At 46.8% G+C, this 26,437-nt stretch overlaps 1 protein-coding gene across 2 annotated transcripts in view; it reads right to left on the reverse strand.

Annotated features, from left to right (window-relative positions):
* Positions 1–2,497: 2,497 nt before the first annotated feature.
* Positions 2,498–26,437, reverse strand: part of UXS1 (UDP-glucuronate decarboxylase 1) — a 91,943-nt gene continuing 68,003 nt past the window's right edge. For both annotated transcript variants that reach the window (XM_053588155.1, XM_053588154.1), the window contains exons 10-15: positions 21,214–21,333; positions 13,885–13,928; positions 10,226–10,286; positions 7,138–7,195; positions 5,301–5,404; positions 2,498–3,289 (exon numbers count right to left, since the gene is read on the reverse strand). In XM_053588155.1, coding sequence (XP_053444130.1) covers positions 3,158–3,289; positions 5,301–5,404; positions 7,138–7,195; positions 10,226–10,286; positions 13,885–13,928; positions 21,214–21,333 — 519 coding nt within the window. In that variant the 3' untranslated portion in view covers positions 2,498–3,157. The remainder of the gene's footprint in view (positions 3,290–5,300; positions 5,405–7,137; positions 7,196–10,225; positions 10,287–13,884; positions 13,929–21,213; positions 21,334–26,437) is intronic.

Here is a 26,437-nt window from a genome sequence, read left to right on the forward strand (position 1 = left end):
ACCCCATGTTCTTGAAAATGGAGTCTTTTTTGTTTATCATAGTTTCCTTAAAAATTGACGTCTCCTTGTTAGAAAATAGTAGAGCTAGCTATTTTGACTCTTGAATCTTGGGTCTTATGTCACATCACATAAGTTTTACTTCAAATAAAATGTATATAAATATGGAAACTCAAAATTCAGAAAGTACCAAAATATTAGGTCTTAAAAAAAAAAAAAAAATCAAGGTTCTTGACACTTTTTTCCTTCTGACAGCACAACTGTAGATGAAATGTTCCTTCTGCTCCCCGAAGTGGCTAAAGTACAAATAGGACACAAGTAGGGATTTTTAGTACAGAGAAAACATGTGGTTTAATCTTGGAACAAAAGAAAAAGAGAAAACATGTTTATCTTAGAATAAATCCTTATTTCTGTTTTTGAAGCAAAGTGCATTACATCCCTGGATAGATATTATGGCATTGGTTCTCAGAGTAATGAAATTTTTCAACTTTCTATCAAAGCTAACAACCAACCACTGAGAAAGCCTAGGTGAAATACACAAACCACTTCAATAGGCAAACTGAAACATTAAAACTCAGAACTCCTCTGTCCTGGGAAATTGATGAGGATTTTCCAGATTTCCCATAGCCCGAAGAGATCAAACTCTAACTCCCAGTCATGGCTCTAGGTTGAGAACAAAGTCAAGCTCATACACATATAAAAACCATAAACGAGGATGGCAGCCTATCCACAGCGTGCAGGATGGAGCCCATCCAGAGCGTGGGTGATCAGATACACCACCAGGGCTTGAGCAGCAGCCTCGGTGTTCGAGAGGGTGTAGCTGTTCAGACTCTATACCCACCTTGCCCCTTGCTGGAGCCCACTGTGACTATCACTGAAGTAAGAAGAAAAATCCCAGTCTTACCACTGCAAGTAACAGTGATGCATTGGTTAGAAGCTGATCCTGAAATGCAGAGGCACCACTATCTTAACCCATTTGGGCAGCTGTAAGAAAATGCCCAAGGGTGGGTGATTTATATAAATATAAATTTATTGCTCACAGTTTCAGGTCAAGAAGTCCAAGATCAACCTGCTGGCAGGTTTAGTGTTTGGTGAGGGCTCATTCCTCATACATAGTAGATGGTGCCTTCTTGCTGTGTTCTCCCATGGCAAAAGGGGCCAAAAAGCTCCCTTGGGCCTCTATTTTTAAGTTACTAATCCTGTTCACCTAATCATCACCTAAATGCTGCTCCACATCTCTGCTATTGCACTGGGGATTTGGTTTCAATATATGAATCTTGGGGAGACACAAACCTTCACCCCATAGTCACCATGCTTTGTTGACCCATTTTTTCCCTTTCCAGGCACCTGACTCTTCTTCCTCTTTTCTCAGGACATCAATGTGCCTATATCAAAGCTCATATTTCTTTAATGCATCACCCCTTTCCTTAGGGTAAATGAAATGTAACTTATCTTTACCTTTTCCCCTCCTTCCCTGAAAATATTTTATGGAAATCATAAGGAAGAAAATAAAAAAAAAAATGACTCCCAGGGAAGAATTCTAAGTGTTAGCGAATAACAAGGTGAGAGAATTCTGGACCCTGGGCCTGTAGGGCCTCCCAGATTACACTGCACAGCTTAGCGCCACCAAATTTCCAGCCATGCCTGTCTGTATACTCCTTGTTCTCCACCTGAGGTCACCATTAGTACTTCCCAAATAGGCTTTCTAGCTCTATCACATCTCAGTAAATAGTTCAGGCCAAAATAATGAAAATTAAAAATAGAAAACAACCTCAATTCCTTTCTTTTTCTTACCCACTATATTCAGTCTAGCTCTGGCTTAAAGTCCCAACATCTTCCGGGAATGAGCATGACAAAGAAACAAAACCACAACATCCTTGGCCCTGACTCAGAGATTCTGATTTGAATGAGTCCAATTTAATAAAAATCCCAAGGTGACTTTTAAGGACAGGAAAACTTAGCTTTTGCTGGTTAGGTTCTCACAGGACCTCCAGCTACCAAATGCTTCTAATACACAGCAATCTTCATCTTCTTGGTGCCCCTTCAGCTTTGATGTGTGGCTATAACAGATGTGTTATTCTCCCATTTATTATAAGAGGAAAAATAAAATGCTAATACTAAGCCTTGACAAAGTTCTTAATGAAAACAAAAGCTCTCAAAATTTTCACTCGAGACTAATTCACAAATCTTTCTACACAAGACAAATGACATCCCTTTTCTCCATCTGGTCTGTGTTGCCAAGGAAGGGCACAAAAAGGATTCTATCCCTGGCTAAGAGCTGAAAACTTCACACAGCAGGTAATACTACAGGCACAGATTTGGCCCAAGTAGCATATAAATGTTACCAGTATCCACACATCAGAGTATACATTCCATGAACCTGCATGTTTTCAGAATTTTCTTTTAAACTAAATTCTCCAATATTTTTCTTAGCAATTCAACAATAACCTGCACAAAGCTGAAAGCCAACCTTTAAAACTGAACGTCTATGGCTGACAAATTTCAATGTTTTATTAAAATAGCATATTTAACCATGGTTGACCAAGAATATGTTAACTTTGTCCCCAGCCCACCCCCAAATACTCACCACAACACAGTAGTGATTTCAAATATCCTTGATCATGATAACCAACATTAGTATTTCAAAGTCAAATTTGCAACCAAAACATAAAGCTCTCAAACAGAATTCTTTTATCTGCCTGAAAATAAATGCCGGTGTACCACCCACCTGACAATACTGCTAGGTTTTTTTTCCTTTATGCATAGTATAACGTCTCATTTATAAGCATCCACTTTTATAAATAAAATTGGTATTTTTCGTTCCACTTAATGTTCCTTTTCAGCTTCACAAAGAAACCAGTAAATAAAACTGTCAACGACAGTCACGACATATGCTATCACAGCAAGATAAAAAATTTGAAAATATGCAGAGATGCATCTACACTATTTTACAGAAAAAGACAGATTCAAAAAGTGCAAGGCAAAATCTGCAGTTTTTTGAAGGGAGATTTTAGGCACATCCATTTCATTAAAGCAATCTTCAAAATGAAATTCCAGTTTGTTCTTCATGACACCTGTTTAGCCTTTCTTTAAAAAAAAAAAAAAAATACATCCCATCAAGTGTAAAAAAAGGAATCTTGAGTCCAAAGAAGTAAGGGATTCAGTTGTGGCGAGTCCGTCCTTTCTTTATTCTGGCAGGCTTTGGTTTGGGGATGTACTGATTATTTGCCTGGTATTCGAGTTCCTTACGGAAGTAGTGAATTGCTTTGTTCAAACCTTCCTCCAGCGGGACCTGTTTAAAGAGAAAGGGAGAGGAGGTCACACCCACAGAAGGGCTTTGCAGGAAGGACTTGCCAAACTGGGGCTCTTCCAGAGGTAGAAGAGGTGCTCATTGCAGCCCACCAGAGGTCATCCTTCAGAGTTGCTTTCCAACTGTATTAATGCAACTTAACAAGCGACACTCTTCCTGATGTAAAGTGAACCCCCCATCCCCAGGACTCCAATCTTGCTGTCATACCTACTCCAGTCTCAAATACGACTCTTAACATAATGCACATGTCCCATTCTTTCAGAGGAAATCTACCATGGAGTGGAGGGAAAGATGCTTTGAGAAGGTGATCTGAGTCGGATCCACACGTCTGATTCTCCCACGTGACATTAACCCTTTGCACTTCTCAGCCGATGGCTCACTTGCCAAGGAGCACTGGACACTCCTGGGGTGTCCCTCTTGATTGTTCCTAGTCTGTCTCTCTTGATTGTGGCGATAGTTTCTCAAGTGTCAAAACACATCGAAACTTAACCAAACTGTACATTTTAAATAAAGGCAATTTGCTATATAACAAGCTGTTAAAAATACATACTTGGGAAAATTAAGATTAGGATGTCGAAGTTTCTTTGGATCAGATCCCTTGAAAATTTCTTACAAATTAGAAATTCTAGTAGGAAGGGAAACATGATAGATGTATAAACATCTAAAATCCAGAAAAATAAAACAGTAACATACATACCTCACACAAGTAAAAGCAACAGTTAATATGTAGTAAATGTTCGTTTAATCCTTTAAAAAGTATTTCGTTAGAATTTAGGTTCTTCTTATAAATGGATCAATGGCAAAGATGTAGTAGAGCTTCAAAAAACAAAGAACTGGTCCTGTGCTTGTATAACTTGTTTTGCACAGGTGGGATTATTAGATTTTGTTAAGACTAAACATAATCTAATCATGTTTTCTTCCATCCAACAAATTTCTGCAGAACATTTAGACTTGTACATCACAAGATAAAACAAGAACCAGGCAGGGACTCTTCGCAGCACTTCAAGGCCCAACACGCTAAGATTCTACTTACTCAGCTCTTGGTACTGTGTGCATATTTATATAAGGTACGCTGAGCTTTCACATGTGTCCACTCCTCTCTGACTGTACCACAACCTGCTGGCCGTGCCTAGGATCCTCCCACATTTGTCGGGCACTTGAATGTATGACAGACTGTGACAGCTGTGAGGCTTACTGCTGTATACCTGGCCTCATGCCCTGGCCCAAGAGGAGCCCACATTCTAGTAGGGGACTCAGGGGTGGGCAAAGAGGGAACAGCCAGATACAGCAGACAGTAAACTGAGGTAGGCTTGCTCCTGGAGATGCAACCAGCTCAGGATTGCCTCTCTAAGGAAATGGTTCCTTCAGGACAAGGGACTGTGTATGGATGACAGCACAGTCTGCACATAGCCGTGGGGTACAGGCACTCGCAGGTGAGGGAGGAGCACATGGTCCTCTGCAGTGGGAAGGGCAGGCAGCAGGAATGCAGGAGGCTCAGGGTTTAGCTGCGAGGGTGAGGTGGCAGCTGTCCCTTCTAGTGTCTGGCAAGGCCACAGCAAGGGTCTGACTTAGTGTAATATGACAGACAGGCACCTGGGCTGCCCTGCTTCCACTGCCCTTGGTCTTACATACTTCCAACCTGGCTCGACCTGATGGGAGTGAATAGAACTAGCTGGACCCTTGCCCAGCTGCCCTGGTCAAGAGGAGAGGCAGGTAGGCTACACGAAACTCCTGAGCACACGGCCATAGCCCTTGATGCTGCCTTCACAGAGGCAGCACACAGAGCCCATAGCAGGGCCCAGCCAATGCCTGATGACAAAGAAACACATGATCTGGGAGAAGCTATTTGTGACCTGGAGAAAGTGTGACGGCAGCCCAGACACCAGCCCACCCTGCTTCACTGGGGGCTACTGACAAAGGCGTGCATTACAGGCCCTGGGACCCCAAGAGGTGGCAGGCCCTTCGTAAGATAGTGCTGACTGCCTGCACTTACCACAGGCTCCCAACCGAGCATCAGCTTTGCTTTTTTGATGTCTGGTTTTCTTTTCTGTGGGTCATCCTGAGCTTCAGAGAGAAACTGAATTTCGCTTCCGCTACCTGAGATGGTTTTTACCAAAAAAAAAAAAAAGAAAAAAAAGATAATAGAGAATCACAAAGCATGAAGGATGTGTCTTATTACCACCTATATCACAGTGAAATCCCATCTGTGAAGCAGATGATGGAGTAGACTGTATAAACACAGCTTGCACAAAGCCATTGAGCCCCTTAAGGGACTGTTCTGCACAGAAACCGGGAGCACGCCTGCCACAGACATAGCTGACCTCACCGCATGCAGGTGCCCCATGAGAGCTTGATGGGGTTCTAGTTACTCTGACTCAACAGGCCTGAGCCTCCTAGTACAAGATCTACTCTAAGGCAGGCCACCCCTACCAGGTAACAGACACAGATGTGCACACCATGCATGCCTAATGTAAATGAGAATCACAAATGTGAACCCCTGAGTCATCTCTGAGGGTGATGCCCCAATGGACCACACCTGGGTGTTCAGAGCCCAGAGAACCCCCAGCCAAGGCATAAGGCATCCAGCCACCCTGCTGGAGGGAGCACATGGATAACAGAACAACTGGCCTGGCCAGCATCCTAGAGGAGACCCAGGTTGCTGGCTAGCAGAATGAAGCTACACCAGTGTCCGTCAGCCAGATCTGCTGAGGGAACCCCCACTGGGGACCAGCCCTGACTGCAGAATCCAGAAGGCAGAAATACTGTGTCCCTCTCAGGTTTCAGATCAGATTTTCTCAAATGTCAACATGTGCACAGGTCACACAAAAGATTTGTCAATGTGCAAATTCCGCCAACCCAGGAGGCCTGGGGTGAGGCCCAAGAGTAGACTGCTCATAAGTTGTGACCTGAGCAATGTTCCTTCCTCACAAGGGATAGATGGATTCAAAATGGGAAAGCCAGGGATATGGATCTGAACAGGAGGTTCTGGGGCTGCAGAAGGTGCAGACTGTGTATAATATGGGACAGGGTTCTAGATGTCAGAGTTGGTTAAAAGATGCTGGTAAATGATGGCCTGATGCCAGGAAGGGCAACCTGGAGGACTTAAGTCGGCCAGGTTGGGTCTGGATGGTCACTTCAGAATACCATGACACATGTACTCATCCCTGGTCTGTACAACCAGTCTAGTCTGCTTGTGTCTTTAACTCAAATTTTTGGATCAATTCCAGAAAAGAGACACCTTCCAAGAGCCACACTTCCCAGAGCTCCAGCTAGCCTGAGGATGACACCAAGGACTCATCCACTCTATGTCTGCGACCCAGGGTTGGTTCAGAATACCTGCACTTACTACGGCATAAGTGTGCACCCTGATGGGGTGCTCCTGATGTCACAAGGCCCCAAAGTCACAGCTAGGCTGCCAGAACTAAAAACGTTATTTTAAACTCACCCAAAACCCGTAACTGATGTCACTTTCGCTTATACTTTGAAATTCTGCACTCAACATGACCAGTGTTTGGAAATCCAATAATCATCACCCACGCAGGATGATCTAACACGATCGTGACTCAAACATGGGGGAACGAATCTCTTCCTCCCTCCCCTTCCACACAGACCTGCAATTAAAACTGCGAACAAAACCAATCCTGCTGTCCTTTATATCTTTTTATTACTTAATTAAAGAATTAGAAAACAATTCAATGTTCCTGATAAAAAGTTCTGCTTTGACCCAATTCAATTAGCTTGTATTAATTACCCATTTTCTAGTCAAGGTGTTATCAAAAGATAAGGTAAGCAAAGCTGATTTCACTCAGGAAGTGGTTTATCCTACTTACCAACAAGGTTTTTAATTAACTGGGCAAATTCTAGGATTGTGTGTTCTTCTGGGTTCCCCTAAAAAAAAAATGGTTTCTGGTTACAAGTGTAACCGTAGCAGCAGCAGCCCACCACCCAAACCACGGCACACCCGCAGAGATGTCTGCTGGCTGCCTTGGACCTCCCTAGGTTGCTTCACCTGAGCTGTGTTTCCCTGGGGCATTCAACTTACCGTCAGGATTATTCAACCTGACAAAGGGTTAAATTGCACCCATCTTCCCTTCATCCTCTATAAACTGTCCATGCATAAGGCTAGCCTTTGGATAGATCAAGAGTACAACACATATTCTGGCTATGTTTCCGGGACAATTTCCGTATTGAATGAAACTTCAGTGTCACTTTGCATAAAAGTGTAGGTTACAAAATTAGCTCCCCTACCAAAATCTATTTCCCTCTGGGTATGCTATGTTAAAAACTTCAATGATAAAGGACTTTCAGATGATCAATGATATAGATTTCAGATGTGAAATCTGTAACAGAAATGAGTGTATGCACAGGCAAGCATTCCGGTAAGCCAGAGGGACAGACCGGATGTGCCTTATATACTTTCAGCTTTAAGAAAACCCACTTTGGGTGGCGCCTGTGGCTCAGTCGGTAAGGTGCCGGCCCCATATACCCATATACCGAGGGTGACGGGTTCAAACCCGGCCCCGGCCAAACTGCAACCAAAAATTAGCCGGGCGTTGTGGCGGGCGCCTGTAGTCCCAGCTACTCGGGAGGCTGAGGCAAGAGAATCGCTTAAGCCCAGGAGATGGAGGTTGCTGTGAGCTGTGTGAGGCCACAGCACACTCTACCGAGGGCCATAAAGTGAGACTCTGTCTCTACGAAAAAAAAAAAAAAAAAGAAAACCCACTTTGTCCTTTTCTTCCATTGCCCATTTACCTCCCAATCCTGTCTTTCTTATTCCAACTCCTCCACCCACAACTGTAAACAGGAAGTGTCCAACCTTTTGTTCCCTCTTCCACAAACTGGAATAAAAATTGTTTTGAGCCACATTGAATACACAAAACACTAATGAAAGGTGATTAGCAACAGAAAAGGTCTGTGCATACTTTTCACGGTATCCACTGCCACAGACAGACAAAGTCCTCATGAAATCAGTCTGTGGCAGAGCTGCAGGTTGCATACCCCTGCATAAGAACTACCATGATGGCTCAGCGCCCTTAGCACAGTGGTTATGGCACCAGGCGCATACACTGAGGGTGGAGAGTTCAAACCCGGCCCAGGCCAGCTAAACAACCATGAAAACTGCAACAAAAAATAGCCAGGTGTTGTGGCGGGCACCTGTAGTCCCAGCTACTTGGGAGGCTGAGGCAAGAGAATTGCTTAAGCCTAAGAGTTTGAGGTTGCTGTGAGCTATGATGCCACAGCACTCTATCGAGGGCGACATAGTGAGACTTCATCTTAAAAAAAAAGAACTACCATGAAGTTTGGCGACTACATATCCCTCAGGACTCTTCACTCCCATTTCCTTGGCCACATGGCAAAAATGGCAGGAGGAACCCTAGGCACATCCTATAAGCACCAAGAGGACTGACTAGTGAATGGGGAGAACTGAGAATTTGGGAGAAAGTGGCTCTGTCTTTGTTAGACTCCTGGTGGACACATGATTCTGATGTTAGGGAGGACAAATGGACAAGTTTCTAAATGAGAGGAGAGTTCTCAAACCTGTGCAAAGGCCCTCCAAAGAGCAGGAAGGAGGAATGTGGTAGCTACAGGGAATAGTGTGGCTGCTCATGGAAGTCGCTGACACCACACCTTCCAGAGGGCCTGTAGCAAACACACAGGGCAGAGAAGGCTGGGGCCTCTCCAAAGTACCAGCAGGCAAATGCCCCAAGGGAACTGAGGCTTGTGATACAAGGCACATTTGGGTCTATTTTTAAGTGAATGTTTTTTAAAAGTGCCACCCTGTACCCCAGAATTGGCAACAGTCCCAGGAAGGAGTGACCATTCCAGGGCCCATTTTTTCTTACATGATAAGAACTCCCTCTACTCAACTCAGGGAAAAATGAACAGAATCCAATGTGCTTGAGATGGCTGGTTACAAGGACAGGTAGGAAAGGATTGTGAGTGAAATGGTTTGCAAGAAATATAGGTTGCACACCACTGCTGTGAACCCTGATGTGTTATAGGAAGCAAGAGACGTGGTTTTGGAGAAAAGAAATGGCCCCAGGGCTTTGTTAACGCAAGGCCAGAAGGGGATTCCCTAGTGAGCACAGGGCTCTTGTGTCCTTTTCCATCAACAGAAGTGAACACTTTAAATGCTGGACATCCCACACAGGACACCTTGCGTTTTGCACAAAGCCCTGGCTGATGCTGTTGGTGAGAAGAATTAGGGCATAGGACTGTGCCCATCCTGCAAATCCTCAGAGAGCTACCACACTGCAGAGGCATCCGGCTAACTCTGAATGGCCCCAGGTGAAAAAGTGAAGTCAGTGGGTGGATGTGCAGAGAGGGAGATTTTGGTCCAATATAAGGAAGAACTTTCTCTTGGCCAGAACGAGCCGAAGACAGAGTGAACTTCCCTGAGCAGAAGGAAGTTCACCAGCACAGAGCGCTCAAGGTTAGGAGAGAGGCTGGGTAGAGCTACCTTCAACCTCTCCAACGAGGAGATTCCAGGCTGCAGCATGAAGGGAGGCAAGAAGCCAAGGAGCTCATCTGTCGGGCTGAATTATGGATGTAATAAATACCTGGACAACATCCATCTTCCAAAAATTCAAAGATGATGCAGCCATTAAACAGGGAAAGGGTACACACACAAGTGTCCATCTGCACCAAGGAAGGGCTTCCCAGGCCTGCAGACCCGAGCTCGTTAGAAGGTAGTGGGAGTTCTTCTAGATGACATCGCTCATCTGAGTCTCGCAGACATTTTGCTTCTTTGTGTACTTACTTTGTTCTGTTTATTTTTCTCCGGTATTTAGCAAGCTACAAACATGTGTTCTATGTTGCAGACAATGAACCAAGCAAAGCTGGGTGCTGTTTGTGGTTTCACACACAAAAAAAACCTCTGAGCTGTCCTGGGAGGGAGAAGGGAGAGAAAGGACTCACCAGGTTGACCGGGCTACTGACATTGCTGTTCATGAGAGCCACGAGGCCGTTAACCAGATCGCTGGAAGAGAAGGGGTGGGATGCGTCAGGCTCGGCCCTGAAACACCCTGGCTCTGAGCACCACGTACGAGCCCTCCCAGGAGAAAATTCACCACCTCCCAGAAGAAAACAAAAACCCCAATGGAAAAACTGAATGTCAAAATAAAATCCTGCAAACTGCCATGGCATTTATGTGGCTTCAGTACTGATGGATGAAATGACAAATATGATGTCTGGGATCTGCTTTTGGTGGGTACGGTGTAGAAGGTGAAACAGAATGGAAGCTGAGCGATGGGGCTGAGTTTGCCACTTTGGTGCATTTTTGAAGTCCTTTAACAATTAAAAAACTAAATGTGTTAAAAGAGGCACACACCCGCAAAAGATGGAGTTTACAAAAGTTTCTGATGAAAGTCCATGTTTAATGTGAACCCAGATAGTTGGCCTGTATGAAAGCACATGACTGTATTTTAAAGTAAGACCCACGGAGATGAACGGAGTCCAGTATGTGATCCCCATACTGGCAAATCACAAATAAAACCAAGCGATACTGAGGCTGAAATAAACCAGAATGTCACTCCCTACACTTGCCACCCCCCCACCAAGACACTGCGTATGAAACGGTCAGGGATATCTGGATGTTTCAAATGGATCGTGATTGACTGGGCCATGAAGGTGAAGATAAGTAAGCAAACTTTTCGCTTACCAAGTTTTGGTTCTTATTTTCAGAAGCTTTAAAGTGTGGCTCTGTTAAGAAAAAGTTACTTCGTAAAAATGACACCTCACTGCTGAACACAAGTACTTTCTCTAAGCCCATTTTCCACCAGCTATATTTCTTAGAAGACTTTTAAAGTTCTGTTCTTCCTCCTCCGTGGTTACCACCGAGGAGCAGGCCAGTGTGAGTGAGGATAAACTTCTGAAAGAACACCCCAAATAGCATTTGCTTTCCTTTCCATAGAGAGAAAGAAATTTGGGATGGGGTATTTAGTAAACAAGTTACTTTTGCTTTTTCATTTACAACAAATGTGTACTTTATATAAACCTGCTTAAAGCGTGCTAGTCTTACAGATCAAGCGCAAATGTAAATCACTGCTGACCTTGGATGATTTCTTTTTCGTAGAAACTGGCAAAAAGTCACTTCATCACTATGGCAGTAATTGTTATATCACAACGTGTTCTCTCATGACATACATCTGTGCATATTCATAACAAGACATTAAAAGCTGCCATTCTGTAGCATCCACAATAGGTTTTAATATTGAAACTATGAGGCGGGGTCCGCGTGGAGCTGGAAGGTGGCTGATGCTGAGGCAGTCACCCTGGTTGGGACAGGGAAAGGGGAGGGCCACGCATTTTTTACATAATAAACTGGCAACTTTTAAGGTCACAATGGCATAGATTACACTCATTTAACCTGAAACTCTTTAAAAGTGTCATTTTGACAAAGTGACTTTTTAAAAAGTATACAGCATGCCTTTGTTATGTGAATGAGGACACAACCCGACCATGAAAGTATCAAACACAGTCATGCCAAAATGTCAATGCAGATGGCCACCTAGCCCTCAGAGTCCCTGCAGTGCTGTCTCATGGCAAACATGGATTCTAACATCTGTTGATTTAGTACGGTAACTAAAGATTCGGACATTGCACATCAGTAAAATTCTTGGTAAAAAAAAAAAATAGCTTGTTAGAAGTAGCAAAACTTTGGTCACTGAAGGTGCTCAACTGGGTCTTAAATAAACTAGAAAGTTTAAGTGGGAAAATCCCTGCCCCGAGTGTGGGGAAGCCCCATCAACTCCCCTGCGTGGGGAGTAGACGTGGCTGCAGCAGCACAAAGAGAGGGCTTTAAGAGGGCGAACAGCGACTTGTCTAGGGAAACTACTGAAGCCTTCCTTCCAGGGTGGCCATTGGCACGGTGAGTGAGGGCACCTGGGTGTGTGCACTGTGACTGCAAGAGAAGGCCTGGTACTGTGGGCACGTTTTGATTTTCTGTCCCGAGGTGGTATGATATATGGCACAGGCGTCACCAAATGCTCAAAACATTTTAATTTCTAGCCAAAATAAAACTGAGGCTATTTTAAGTGAATTTTATATGTGGCACCCTGAGTGCAGGAGGACAGTGAGAAGAATGGGCTCTGACTGGTTCCTCTCTTGCTGTACAAAGTCTCAGCAGTACTTTACGCGGTGTGCTGGCTGGAGAAGCCTGGAGGACCCTGGGGAGGTGGTGTAAGGCAATCCCCTGCCACAGAAGAGGGTAGACTCCCTGGGGAAAGTGCACGCCTGGGGCAGGTGAGGGAGGATGGGATGAAAAGGTATCCATATGAAAAGACGGTTCTCAATACCAGAAGTCTGACTAATTTGGTCCCCACCCAGAAATGTGCCATGATGGCTTTTTCCAAGCACATGTTGCCTGTGTCAAGTGCTTTGAAATGAATGCGGTCCTGAAGGAGGGGCAGCTGCCATTTCCTGTTAAACTGCTTCTCAGAGTAAGTCTGCCCACTGGGGCAGCAGGGCCGGCTATGCCCAGCTCTGGGCGTTTTGCCCTAAGTGGCAGGACACTAATGGGTGGGGAGGGAGAACACCGAATGGCATGTTTGTTTATCCGCCGCATTCATTTGGACCAAATGTCAAAATCTGCAAGGACTTTCAGCAAACATCTATAGTCATTGTGTTTAATTCTTTTCTTTCTTTTTTTTTTTTATTTTGCTAGCAGTTCTATTTTGCAAAAAGACTCCTGCCAAAACCTCACCCAATCAGACAAAGACCTCTGTAAGGTGCTCTGGTTGAGGTGGAGCTGAGGGGGCTGCCCAGACCTGCACCCTATAGCCAACACCTCACTACACCCATACAGCGCCCCTGGGATGGCACCCAAAGCACCAGGGATAGCGTTTCCCTATAAGTAGGCCTGGGGCATTTGAACTGATGAGTGAAAATGTGTGGGTCTGAAAAGCTACAGAACTGGGTTTTACAATGAATCAGGATAGCAGAAACTTTTGCAGAATTTACACCAGTCACCTAACTGTGGAAGGCACTTTAGTACCTGTAACTTCTAATATCCTAACTCTTCTCTCAGAATCCATACTGCATTATAAACTTAGTCACCAACTGAACTGACCAGTGAAACACTAGATTATAAGAATTACCGAGAAAATACTAAGTCACCATGTGAAACAATTCCTAATTCTAAAGAATATATTTTTATTGGCATTTGACTCTAGCTCAAAATTTGACATTAGAACACTATCTTATTTCATGCCCTTCATAAGAACTTTTCAACCACCCCAAGTGGTTTCTACTCTAAGCCAAGTTTAAAATGATAGATTTTGCCCTTTGCATGTTTGTGGGATGCATAAAGCCATTCATCTCTTAAGCTGGCCTGCACAGAAATCACTTCACTCACAAAATGCTAGGTGGCAGTCAAAGACCAGCTCAGGAGTCATGAGAGTCACTAACTCAGAGCACAGCCAGTTTTCCCATCAAATTGACTTTTAAGCAACACACACTGTGAGGGTTGTGACAATGACTAACAGATACAGTAGACACTCTCTGCTGCACCAGCACTCCCCCTGCCCCAGAGCACGGCTAAGGCTGAGTTCCCCATGGCCTGGGTAGGATGTTCTTACCTGACGTACTGGAATGCCCTGGTCTGGGACCCAGATCCATATACCTGCAAAGAAACCAATAGTTAGCTCTCTTGAGAAAACCACCCCAACACTGGGAAGCTTTCCGTTAAATTCCAGGGGACAAAAATGACCTCAACACTGATCCCTGGAGGGGCAGGGACACCAACTCAAAGTGTCTCAAGCCACATTTCCTACCCTCTGACCTCAAAATTGTGCCCCAACCATGAGCAGATGGCAGAAATACTTAAATGTGTGCATGTAAACACTGTATCAAGTGTTTCCTCAAAAGACAGTCTCTGAAGGAATCAGCCTGAGTTAAGAGTCTTACAACGCATCAGGCATTACGTTAGGATCTGGGTTCTTGGTCTGTGCTCAGCCTGGGTGCACGGTCCACAGCACCCCTAGACTCTAGGATGGAGTAGGTGTCTCCCAGTACTTTTACAGTAAGCTCCCCAGATGACTGTCATGTGTGGCCAAGGCCAAGAGAGACAGCCCCTGAGAGACTCTGCAGGTGACACAGAGGTGGTGGGAGGGAAGGACAGTCACAAGCCCCCTTTGTGTCTGATGAGCAGTTATTCCCACATCCCATGCCTTGGCTGGCATTCTTTTCTCTGCCAGCTACAATGCTCTAGTCTATTTTCCTCCTGGCAATGTCACCCATTGTCTAGGGACCAGTTCTGACGCCACCTCCTTGGGAACTTTCCTCTGATCCCTGCATGGAGAGGATGAGTTGCCCTTCCCTGTGTCCATTCTTCATGCCAACTGCCCCTGAGAGGTCCCAGGACAGGACTCATGTCCCACTTGCCTCAGCTCTCAGGGAGCCCAGCACACTAACTGGAACGATGCCCACACTGGATGGTAATCTGGTGAATGCCACAGATTACAGCCCTCTGAGGATGACGAGATGGAGGCAAAAAAAAAGGCAAGCCTGTCGCAGGGGACAACGGAGCCACCAGAAGTGGGGTCTGCCTGCTTGTAGGCAGCCAGGAGGAGGGACTGCCTTCCAGACAAGCTGGATTACAATCACCCCGGGCCACCTCCCACCAGCAGGAGTCTGTGGTCTGTATCTCTGCAGACAACACCAGCACCCCAGCCTGAATGGCCCCTCAGCATGACTTCCCTGGAGCCATCTCACCAGATCTGGGAAGGAAAGGGGAAGGCACAGGTGGGGAAGAAAGTCACACCTAACACTTTTTGGGTGTTTTTAAAAAACAGGCTATTGGTCAGGATCGGTGGCTCACACCTGTAATCCCAGCACTCTGGGAGGCTGAGGTCCGCAGATTGCCTGAGCTCACGAGTTCGAGACCAGCCTGAGCTAGAGTGAGACCCTATCTCTAAAAATAGCTGGAAGGCTGAAGGAAGAGAATCGCTTGAGCCCAAGAGTTAGAGGTTGCTGCCAGGGTACTCTACTGGGGGTGACAAAGTAAGACTCTGTCTCATAAATAAATAAATACAAAAAAATTAAAAAGCAGGCTATTTTTGTCATTTCAATAAGCAATCCCACACGCAACTTCACAGGTGTCTCCTGCTAGCTGGTTCTGTACTCCTTCCACTGACAAAGGCTGAGGAATACTGGCTGTGGGGATTTGTGTCAAATCCTACTAAAGGGAAACTGAGGACAGATGAGAGTGGGGCTCTTAGCAGGAGACCACATGCCTCAATAGCTCTGGGAACCAGCCTTGGGGCCTCGCTGACACACCTGGGCAGGCAGGAAGGAGCCCATGTCCTGACTTGGTAGGAGGACAGGTCCCTCAGTCCCTGCCTTGGAGCTCCCTCATGCAGGAGACCACCCCTCCCTAGTGCTGGAGGCATAGCTCTTGTTTGTGTTTATGACCTTATTTTAGAGACGAGGTCATGGAAGCTCAGAGCGCTGGGGTGACCTGCACTCAGTGGAGTGAAACCCATACTGGCTGCAAGTGCAGGATGCTTTTTCCCACCACATCGCATCCTCCGACTTCAGAACTGCCTGTAGTTTCTTCTCCAAGTACTGGGTTGTCACAAGACAAGTCGCAGGGCTCCACCAGGGCGGGACCCCGGGGGCACTTTCTCTGCCCCACTGAGAAGAAGGCCTTCCACTGAGAAAGCGGTCTGCCTTCTGGCTATGTGCTCTGCACCACCCACCAGTCAGAGGCACCCTGACAAAAGGCAGGGGTCTGCAGGTGCGTCTGGCCTCATTCGTGGAAAGCCCGCCACCTATGCAGAGCAGCACTGGTCTTCAACTAGTGGGCTGTGACAAAGAAGTGTTGCTTGGCCAAGGCCCCTGAGACTTGTGATGTCCTCCCATGCACCCCCTCACAGAGTGGGGCCCACCAGGGAACAGGATTTGGGCAGCCTCTGCTGGTAAGCCCTTCAGTTGGGGACAGGTCAGCTCTGGCTGACGGTAAGGAGCCAGGGTAAGGAGTCTGAGAACTGTGCCAAATTCCCACTCTTAATAAAAGGAACGGAATGAGGGATTTGTGATGAGGACCATGTTCAGCAGATGAGTGTCAGTTAATCTCAAAGGGAGGTTTACGGCTGCTGGCCAGGAGATCCAAAAATGCCTGAGATAACCTGAACACATAGCCACTTTGTTATAGCACTGGGGAGGGAGTGCTCCAGCCTGAGCCAGGCTGTCACAGCACATGTCATGGGCACCCATCTCTGCCTGACTCCACAGGGGAGACCCTCACCCAGTAGCAGCAGCAGAGGCCAACCCTCCCCAGTGTACTCCCACTGAGGCCCCCTGGTGGTTCATGTGGCAATGGAGTCACAGGCAACAGTCCCCAGTCCAGGAGGAGGCTGCTTTGCTTAGGCTGCAGAGGAGCACGTAGACTCACCACGCACCCCAGGCCTCGCTGGCGACACAGCGGTAAAGGTTGGCTCCAGTGTGTACAACTGGCTGAGAGGATGTGTGAGTGGTGGCCTGGAACCGGCCTTACCTGCACCCCTAGAGAGCCCTGCGTGACTTCTTTCTACAGCATATCATGTTCATCATCTATAATTCGGCTGAAATCAGCCTCCCCATGTCACTAGCACAGTATTTTACAACATGAGGATTACTCTGTGTGTGCTAAGTGTGAAAATGTAAAGGAGAAAAAAGGTGTGTGTGTGTGTGTGCAAGACAGATGATGCCATGCAATTATCTCCCCTCCAAATAAATCTGTGCTCCCTGGGCTCTGGAATGTACCTTTAGTGCCCACAAACACCCCATGGCATGTCTAGGCCTCCACCTAGGTCTGGCCCATAAGGGTGGAGGCCTAACTCATTTATGGATGGGGCACATAGTGGGTCCCCAGCAGAAGCCAGGCTGAGAGCCACGCAGGGATGTGGTGCTGACAGGGAGCATCTGCAGAGCCCCGTTAGGAAAGCCTCCTCCTCCTCATTCTTACAAGAGACAGCATGGGATTCAGTCCTTCTGGCTTTGTTCCACATAACGGGAGGGATTGATGCAAGGAGTCTGCCAGGGCCTGGGGGCTCAGGGCTTGTGAGCAGTCAAAGCAACCTGGCCCTCACCAAGTTATCAGCGAGGGGGGAAATCTCAGGTTTCAGGGACCGAGCGCCTAGCACTATCCCAACCTGTGCCTTGTGTGTCTAAGGTATGACAAACATGTGTTGCTTGGCCAAGGTTCCTGAACCTCCCCTGGGCTCATCCACATACTTATAAATCTCGTTTAGCAAGAACCCTGTTCAGTCTGTTAAGCAATAAACCCCCACCTTCGACGTCTGATGTGGTTCCTCAATCCCCAGGAGATGTCTGATCAACGGGCCTGTGGTCAGCAAGAACCCCCCAGGCGGGTTTAGCCAGAGTCACCCTGATCTGATGTCTCCTCTTAGCCCCCTTCTGTTAACTGTCCCCACTCTGCTCCAGGCTGCACTCAGAGTTGAGTCCAGCCTGTCCCACACTGTAAAGCCCACTGCAGCTGTCCCTGTTCTTAGCGTGCTGGTCCTGAATGGTCTTCCTCACACCGCACATCAACAAGCACCATTACATAACTGTTTCTTTAACAGATCTCTCTACAAATGAAGGCCCAATGTCAGGATCACTTCAGATACCACAGTATTGGTATAAAGGATATCAACTGTACCAGCTTAGAAGTCTTAGAAGAAGTCTTAGTCTTAGAAGTATGCAGGTCATTATGAAAGTTTTGAGATATACAAAAAATCAAGAAATGTAAAATACACAGAAATGAAATAATTGACCAAAATACAGTCTGCTTCAAAACTTTCATCATGATCCCCATGTAGCATCTCCAAAATTTCCTTTTGGAAAAATAGCAAGACTTTTAAAATAACATAGACCTGGATGTAACTCCCAATTATGCCCCATCGGAACTGCCACCTCAATGAAGCTGTTTTCTCATCTATAAAGAGGAATAAGTCACAGTGAGAAGGCAAGGCAGAAAGAAACCCTCCTGTGAATGTCTATGCGTTAACTGAACTGGGAGCCAAAGCCTCTTCAGATATAAACTTGCTAAGCTAGCTCCAGCATACTCACCTATTTTCCAAACGTTCTAAACTGGGACTCAATACTTTCTGAACTTCTACATGACTCAATTTAGAATACAGCTCTGCTGTGTGATGGACTTATTTAATCTGGCACAATACATTCCCTGAGTTCTTGTAACAAGCACCTGGGATGGCAGCGAGTAAGATGCTAGGACAGGCCCAAAGAATGATCTTTGCGGAGGGATAAGAAAACAAAGGGCTGCTCCAAAAAGCAGCTAGGAGGGAAGTGATGACATGAGCCCAGCTTGAAAAAGGTGAGACAGAGTGGTTCCCATCCAGCTGCCTCAGAAGCTCTTCCGTCTCAGATGTGACTTGTTGGAAATGAAGCAGAAAAGGAAAACAAAGGACGTGCCTCGCTCTTTCCCCTCCTTAAAGAACCAAGTGTTCTCAGAGACGGGTTGGGCTGAGGCGGTCATGGCAGCCTCTCCCCCACACCTCTCCGCAGAACCATCTGACAAGACCAAGATGCGAGCTCTCAACTGCACAGACAAGATGAAAAGTTACTGCCTCCATCACATTCCTGCTGGGAAACAGAATTCTGTGTGACAAAAAGAAACAAAACACATTCTGAAAAGCTTCCCTTGGGGCCCCTGTCTCCCCCCACCAGAAGGCATCTGGAAAAGACTAAAGTGTGGATTGACTGCAGTCATGGACGGCACCAGAGATCTTTACCCTTCTGTCTGTCTCTGGCACAGAAGTTTGCCCAGTGTGGCGACAGCACATGAGCTATTACTGTCTGCCAACGCGGCACGCACTCTTGGGGCCAGCTGGGGGGCCTGCTCTCCTGCCTGACACTGGTTGCCTCACTACTGCCAAGGAGGCAATAAATCCGTAAGCTGCTTCTTGGAAGGCTTTTAATAGTTACTCTGCACACAAAGCAGCTCTGATGTCCTGGTGTGAGGAACAGTCTCCCAGTGCAGTGGTTAAAAAGGCACCAGGACTGCTCCTAAGATGCAGAATTCTCAGCAAGCAGGTAAACCCAGGGGTCCTAGGGAACAAGCCCCTCGAAACCCCAAATAGCAGCAAGAGGGAACACCAAACAATAGTAATTTTTGCAACTTTCACTCAACATAAAGGAAAGCAGCCTCTATAAACCCAAACGTTAGTTCAACCAACATTAATCTCATGCTGCGTGGGTGCCTGGCACTCTTCTGGGAGCTGGGGACACTATTGTGGATGAAACAAAATTCCTGGTTTCAAAGAGCTTACAAGCTGTCCTAGCAGGGATCGGGGAGTGGGAAAATTAGTAACCTAGCTGGTGACAAGTACAATGAAAACAATAACACGTTATTGCTAACTGTTACAGTGCCATGATACAGAGAAGCGTCCAGAAGGCTTCCCTAACAAAATGCTGAATGACTGGGGAGGGCACCTGGAGGAAAAGCCAAGTGCTCCAGGACCCCAAGGAGCTGGAAGGGCCAGCAGCGAGAGCACCTCAAAGCATGTGCTCCTTGAGACGGGCTTCTGAGTTCTCTGTTGGGGCTCCCTCTGGCTGCTGGGCTGAGAGTACACAGGACAGGGAGAATGAGAGTGGTTCAGAAGCTACGGCAGCACGCTGGGCCCAAGCAGTGTAGACCGGACTGGAGTTTGGATCTGCCCAGGGTGAAGTCATTAGGATGTGCTGGGGGGGTCTCTGACATGTGGTGAGGAAGGGGACAAGCCAGTGTGACCACAGAGCCTCTGTCAAGGAGAACCGAGACACCAGTTGTCAAGCAGAAGAGGCAGGGAGAGCTGGCTTGGGCTGTGGAGAGAGAGCTCAGAACTCAGGTTTGGACCCATTATAGATATAGTACAACCGCCTGGGGAATCCACCTCATCTTAGAATAGGCCACGTTTCTGTTTGAACTGGGAGCAGAACGGCTAACACAGAAAAGGCCTCAGAATTTTATCTGCCCTCTGTGTCTCAGTCTCCTCACCTGAATAATGAGGGCGGGATAATGTTACCTGCACCCCACAGATTTGCTGTGGCCACTTAGAGGTAAAGATGTAAAGATCACAGGACAGAGAACAGAACACTGACACAGTCAATGGACAGATACCTATGCACCATATACACAGAGCTTACCCGCCTCCGGCCCAGAAATACACTCAGCTGATTACAATTTCTACAGAATAGTTTGCTTATCAGTTGAATGATTTGCTTAAGTGACAAGACAATTATCAGCTCTGAATTCCCACAAAACACCACACTGTAAAAAGCTGTGAAAGAGAGTCAAGGAACTGAGGTAGGCAACCAGGAAGAGAAATGGAAAAGGCCAAAGGAAAGATGGGTAGGAGGAGACAGGACCAGCCGGTGAAGACAAGTAAAACCAAAGACACCCAACAAGACCCTCTCGCACTGGCCCAGGCTGCTCCTCCCCAGGGAGGTAGGAGGGGCCGTGGGGACAGGCGAGGAAGGAGCAGCCCAGCCTGACTACAGAGGCATCTGTGGGTACCCAGCAGCTGGTGTCAGCATGGACGTCCAGGGGACAAGGCTCACCTTGCTCAACTCGCCTTGTCGGTGTTTCTCAGCCATTGGAAGGATACTACCAAGGTGGCTACAGCCAGCAGGCTAAAAAAAAATGTCAGGGAAGGTCTTCACCAGCCAGTGGTGCAGGCAGCCAGACCTGGAAGCAGTGGGGACAAGGCCCGCAGTCATGGAACTCAATGCCAGTGGGGTCAAAACCACCATCCTCACCTGGGCTTTGTCCACGCGCATTCCCTCCCCTTCATGGAGGGCAGCGGGGATAGACCTAATACTACATGTCAACTCTAGCAACGTCACTGCCTGAATCCAGGTGCACTCATCCCTCGCCGGTGGGTGTCAATGCCAGCCCTGTGCCTGCCCCTCCCCATGCCACCTACCGTGAGCGGCTCCCCCTGCAGCGCCTGCAGGATGAAGTTGCTGACCACCCGCCCATCGTTCATGTGCATGCGCGGCCCAAAGGTGTTGAAGATTCTGGCCACCCGCACTTCCACGCCTTCCTGGAACAGAGAGAAGAGGATGTCAGACAGGCTTCCAAGTCCTGCACAGAAAGCCCGTCAGAAAACATTCTGCTTTTCATTCCAAACTGAAAATGGCTTTTTTTGTTCTGATTCTATTGTGTGCTCGTTATAAGACAATTTGGAGACTACCCAGAGTTACAATGAAGTAGTCAAGGCTGTCCCAGATCTAGCCAACAAACACTGGCAGATAACTTCCTAGTAGGTAAGACAGCACAAGGAGGAAAATGTCTGTAAACGCATTTCCCCCAATAAACAGATATTCTGCCAAATAGGATCATGCTATGAATAGTCTCTTGTGATCTTTTTCACGTAATATATTGTACAAATTTATCACAATAGAGATTTAAATATCAATGAATTATTTGATACCCGAGAAGAAAAAAAGAAAGTCCTTTCTCTTGAGGAAAAGGGACATACAAATGTTCTTAAAAAGCTACCAGGCACCTACACTCCCAATCTGTTCTACAGAAAGGTTAATCTGTTATAGTGAACAACTAAATGCAACTTAGTAAAGATACATATTGACGTTGTTAAAAATGGTTACTTCTATATTCATTTTCACGTCCATGTTCATTTTCTTCCATACATTCTTTTTACCATTTCTATTTTTACTACATAAACATATTTTGTGATCTGCAAAAGTGTATTTTCAAATATGCAATCAACAAAGTTTATTTTTTTAACTGCAAAGGTCTTCTTTAAAAGATCTTGTTTAATGTTAATTTCACAGACTGCTTTGTCATGAATGAAAAGGTTAAATTTTTTAAATCACAAATTCTGACAGCAGCTTTCACAGCATGTATGTTCCTAACATTTGCTCCGTGGCACTGCCAATGTGCATCTTCTGTGCACCTGAGAGGGGCAGTCTGGGCGTGAGCACCTCAGCTCTTGCTTGCCGCTGCCTCCTGGTGCCTACAGCACCATTGTGGCCTCCTCAGGACTGCTGCTGACTCCTGGCATAGCTCAGTGGGAGAGGGGCAGCACCCACCCGAGCTGGGTGTTACCAGACCCCAACATAGGCCCAGCACCATCGTTCTGAAACAGTTCTTTTCTAACTCTATCACCTCAGTTTTGGCTCAGGCTGGGAATCTAATGGACACTGAGCCAGTGAGGCTTAACACAGACTCTCCATCTGTGTAACAAGTGAAAGGGGACGAGCCAGGCGGTTTGTATGTGTGCAGTGATGTGAGGCAGGTGGGAAAGCGTGGCTCTCGCACAGAGTAAACTTTTAGAAGCTAGGGTACTTTACTTGTCCTGACTCCCCCAGACCCCAGTAATACACTATTATGTGTTCATAGGAGCTATTTAGATACTGAGGATAAAAATATGGCTATGATTCTAAGTCCAGGAATAAATCAACCCTTTTCTCTACTGAACTAACTGGAGTGCATTAAAAAGAGTTAGAAAGTGGGGAGGCAGCGGTATTGTCCTCAATAGAAAATAACCATTTGCATTTAACTGATAAGATGAAGGAAGAAACAGAAGTAAATGAATAAGGCTTTATTCTAGGAAGAGCCTGGAAAAACTCGGCAAATTTACAATAATTAAACCAATGTGCCTGGCAGGGGGAAGAGCTCAATGGGTTATGCAAAGTTTGCAACAAATCAAATGATTTTATTCTTTCAATCTTGCTTTTCCTCAAAACAATGTTCCAGAACCCAGCCTCACTAAGAGCTGGGCTCAGCAGACATCAACTAGCTGACATGTGAACAGGCTGGTGGATTTTGATTTTTCTACTCTGTAGTAGACCAGGACCAACAAGATGAGCTAAGCCTAAACCCCTTAAATGAATAAACATAAACCCAAGGTCTATTGCAGCTCAGACCTGCTTTTCTCTCGGACGGCATCTTTTGGCATTTGTGTGTCAATCTATCCCTTTCTAGGTAGCATCAGAAAACCCTTTGCCTTCACACAAATGTGACCCCGGTTCAACATGTACAGTTAGCCCCTGATATTCATCTCCTCTGACCTCAAGGTGGGACAGTCAGCAGTGTTGGTGTTGGCATAGCCACTTATGGTAGGTAGCAGCTTGGTTGAGCCCATGTGCACAGCCTGGAGGAAGACCTAATTATTCCTCAGCTCAGATCAGAGGAGAGGTCTAGTATCTGACCCACAGCGGCCTTCCCAGGAAGGGAAGAGTCAGGTGAAAAACCCAGAAGTTTGTGCCAGGCCCCCAAGTCTCACTTGAGGGAGAACCTACCTCTGAAGGCCTGACAAGCAAACACACCATGAACTCCTGACTCCCAGGCAACACCCCATCTGCCAGTGGCAGAGCCCTACTGACCACTGCACTGGTGCGTCTGGGTTTCCATCATGGCGAGACACAGGGTCTCGGTACATACAAAGCCACCATTCAGAAAACTAACTGCCCACTCACACTGGGTTTCACTCTGCGCTCTGTGGTTTTTGTCCTTGTGGTGAAACATGAATCACACAGGACTAAAAGCATCAGGAGGGACAAGGACAAGTCCTGCAAGTCTGAGTTACACCAACATAAACTTCAAAGAGACGCTCAGAGCCCCACATGGGAGGGCCCCAAGGATACTCAGGCTGGTTTGCACCACCAAGATGAGCACATGCCCACAGCACGCCAGCCAGTGCTGGGCATGGGGGCTGGGCTGGAATACCTGGATGGCCTTGTCTTCTCCTGGCACTCACTGGCCATATACTCCTGGGGAAGCCACTCAGTTTCTAAGACTTTTGATCCTAATCTTAGAGGACGGACACAATAATATCCATTCTACTTAGGTCACAGGGATTAAAAGAAAACATGGGTTAACTTCTTTGAAAACTGTCATCATCTCCAAGTGATGTTCCTGAACCCGTTACTGCCTTTGACCTTTGTCCTGCTTCCTTGATCACACTAATTCATTGGGAAGTGCCAGTGACCATGTGTGGAACAGACACTGCCACAGGCTGCTATGACTGCAAGAGACACACTGGGGCTCCAGGAGGCCTTGGGGAACTACGGCCTCACAGGGTGGGCTGGCATCAGACACCTCACCTCGTTTGTAGTAGCTGAGAGGTAAAGGGCTGAGTCTGCAGATCCTGAGACATGGAGCTGATTAAAGGTGGGCTTGGGCTGACCGGCAAGAGACAACCCAGGAGGCAGAGAGAAGAGACAGGGATTCCTCTCTACCTGGGAGGAATTCCAAATACCTGGAAGGCCAGAAATGCTACCAACAGGGATTAAATGTGTTAGCTCTCAAAATCTGCTTTAAAATGCAATCATTCCTCAAAGAGTATGGCTGTTCCTCAAATAATGTCTTTTTGTTATAATGTCGATGAGCGAATAAAAATCAATCTGGCAGGACCACTGTCAGAGTCTGCAGGTTCTCTCCACGTCTGCATGGTTTTCTCCAGATGCTCCAGCTTTCCCCACAGCCCAAGGAAGTGCATGTGAAGCGAACTGGTGTGTCTACACCGTCCCAGTCCGAGTGAGCAAGTGAGTGTGGGTGAGCATGTGAGCAGCCTGTGATGGGACGGCTCCAGTCCAAGGCTAGTCCCCACTGTGCATGCCGAGCTGCTGGGACAGGCTTCAGCCACCTGTGACCCTCAACTGTAATAAGCAGGTAAATCATCATCTTGTCTTTATCAATTTTCCTTAAATGTCTGTATAGCTCACATTTATATCAACATTCAACATTAAAAGTGTTTTGAGGCCAGGTGGAGTGGCTCATGCCTATAATCCTAGCACTCAGGGAAACTGAGGATCTCTTGACCTTCAGGAGTTCAAGACCAGCCTGAGCAAGAACACCACCACCTTATCTCGACTAAAAATAGAAAAAAATGAACTGGGAGTTAGGGTGGACACCTGTAGTCCCAATTACTCAGATGGCTGAGGCCGGAGGATCTCTTGAGCCCAGGACTTTGAGGTTGCCGTGAGCTAGGCTGACACCATGACACTCCAGCCAGGGCAACAGAGTGAGACTCCGTCTCAAACAAACAAACAAACAAAAAAAACCGTCTTGGTTTTTTTTTTTTTAGAAGTTTGGTGATGTTTTTGTGAATCTAACTCTTGTTATCCATTAGGTGATAGTAAAATTGGTTTTGTTATATGTCCTTTGTGTGTTAAATGAGTATGTACTGTTATTGTCGCCACCAAACACTGCAGTGTAATCATTCACTGACAGGAGGCGCTAGAGAGCGGGACAGAGTACTGCAGAGTGGGAGCAGGTGAGGTGTGGGTGCTGAGCAGAAGGAAACTTCACCACACTGCTGCACCAGCACCTGTACAGGAGGAAGTGCCCGGGACGTATCTACCTGCAGGGATTGGGACAGAGAAATAACAGGAAGTACTCCCAGGTACAGGCGCCTCCTCTGATGCTTCTTGAGTCTTCCTCATGGCCCAGGAGATGTACACACAGGATCCCAAAGGGTCAGGGTGGAGGGCTAAACAACTAGCTCCCTCGGGCCTCTCATGCTGCACCGGGATGAGGTCTGATCCCTCTCTACCTGGGGATACAGCCAGGGCCACTGCAGAATGCAGAGCCTACTCTCTGGCAGCAGGAGGGAGCCACTCCCGGTCAGGGCATGGGTATGTCTTCCTTAATAGCCCTGCTCAGCATTAAGAACATGGCCACCTTCCTGATGGCTGTCCTGCAGCAGGCCTTGCAGACCCTCTCTGAGAGAACAGGAGTTATTCTGCGGAGGTCTAGCTGGGGCAAGGGGATGTGGCCAGAGACACCTAATGAGCGAACCATAGGGTCTGGAAGCATAGTTAGGACCCCTGTGGTGCGCATCTTACTCCTCAACAATGGGCTTGTTTTGGCTGCTGGATTCTTCTTTTCAACTCAAAAATAATGCACATACCAACTCTTTTAAGTTCTCATAAAAATTACTGATGACAAGTAACAAAATAGAACCATACCCTCAAGGCCACTGCCCTAGATGATCTCCCCGTCTGAGTTCCCTTTCTTTCCACTCTGCTGTTCAGTCCAGTGATTTATGAATCGTGGCCTGTTTTGCAGATCTGGCCCAGTGGGTGGGCCACAGCCTCACAGGGGACAACAAACTCAAACACACACTAAGCACTAACCACAGCTGCCCAGGCAAGGCCCCCACATTTATAAAACCACTGTGC

The sequence above is a fragment of the Nycticebus coucang genome, chromosome 4 (genome assembly GCF_027406575.1).
Source record: "Nycticebus coucang isolate mNycCou1 chromosome 4, mNycCou1.pri, whole genome shotgun sequence".
In the NCBI taxonomy this organism is placed as follows: Eukaryota; Metazoa; Chordata; class Mammalia; order Primates; family Lorisidae; genus Nycticebus; species Nycticebus coucang.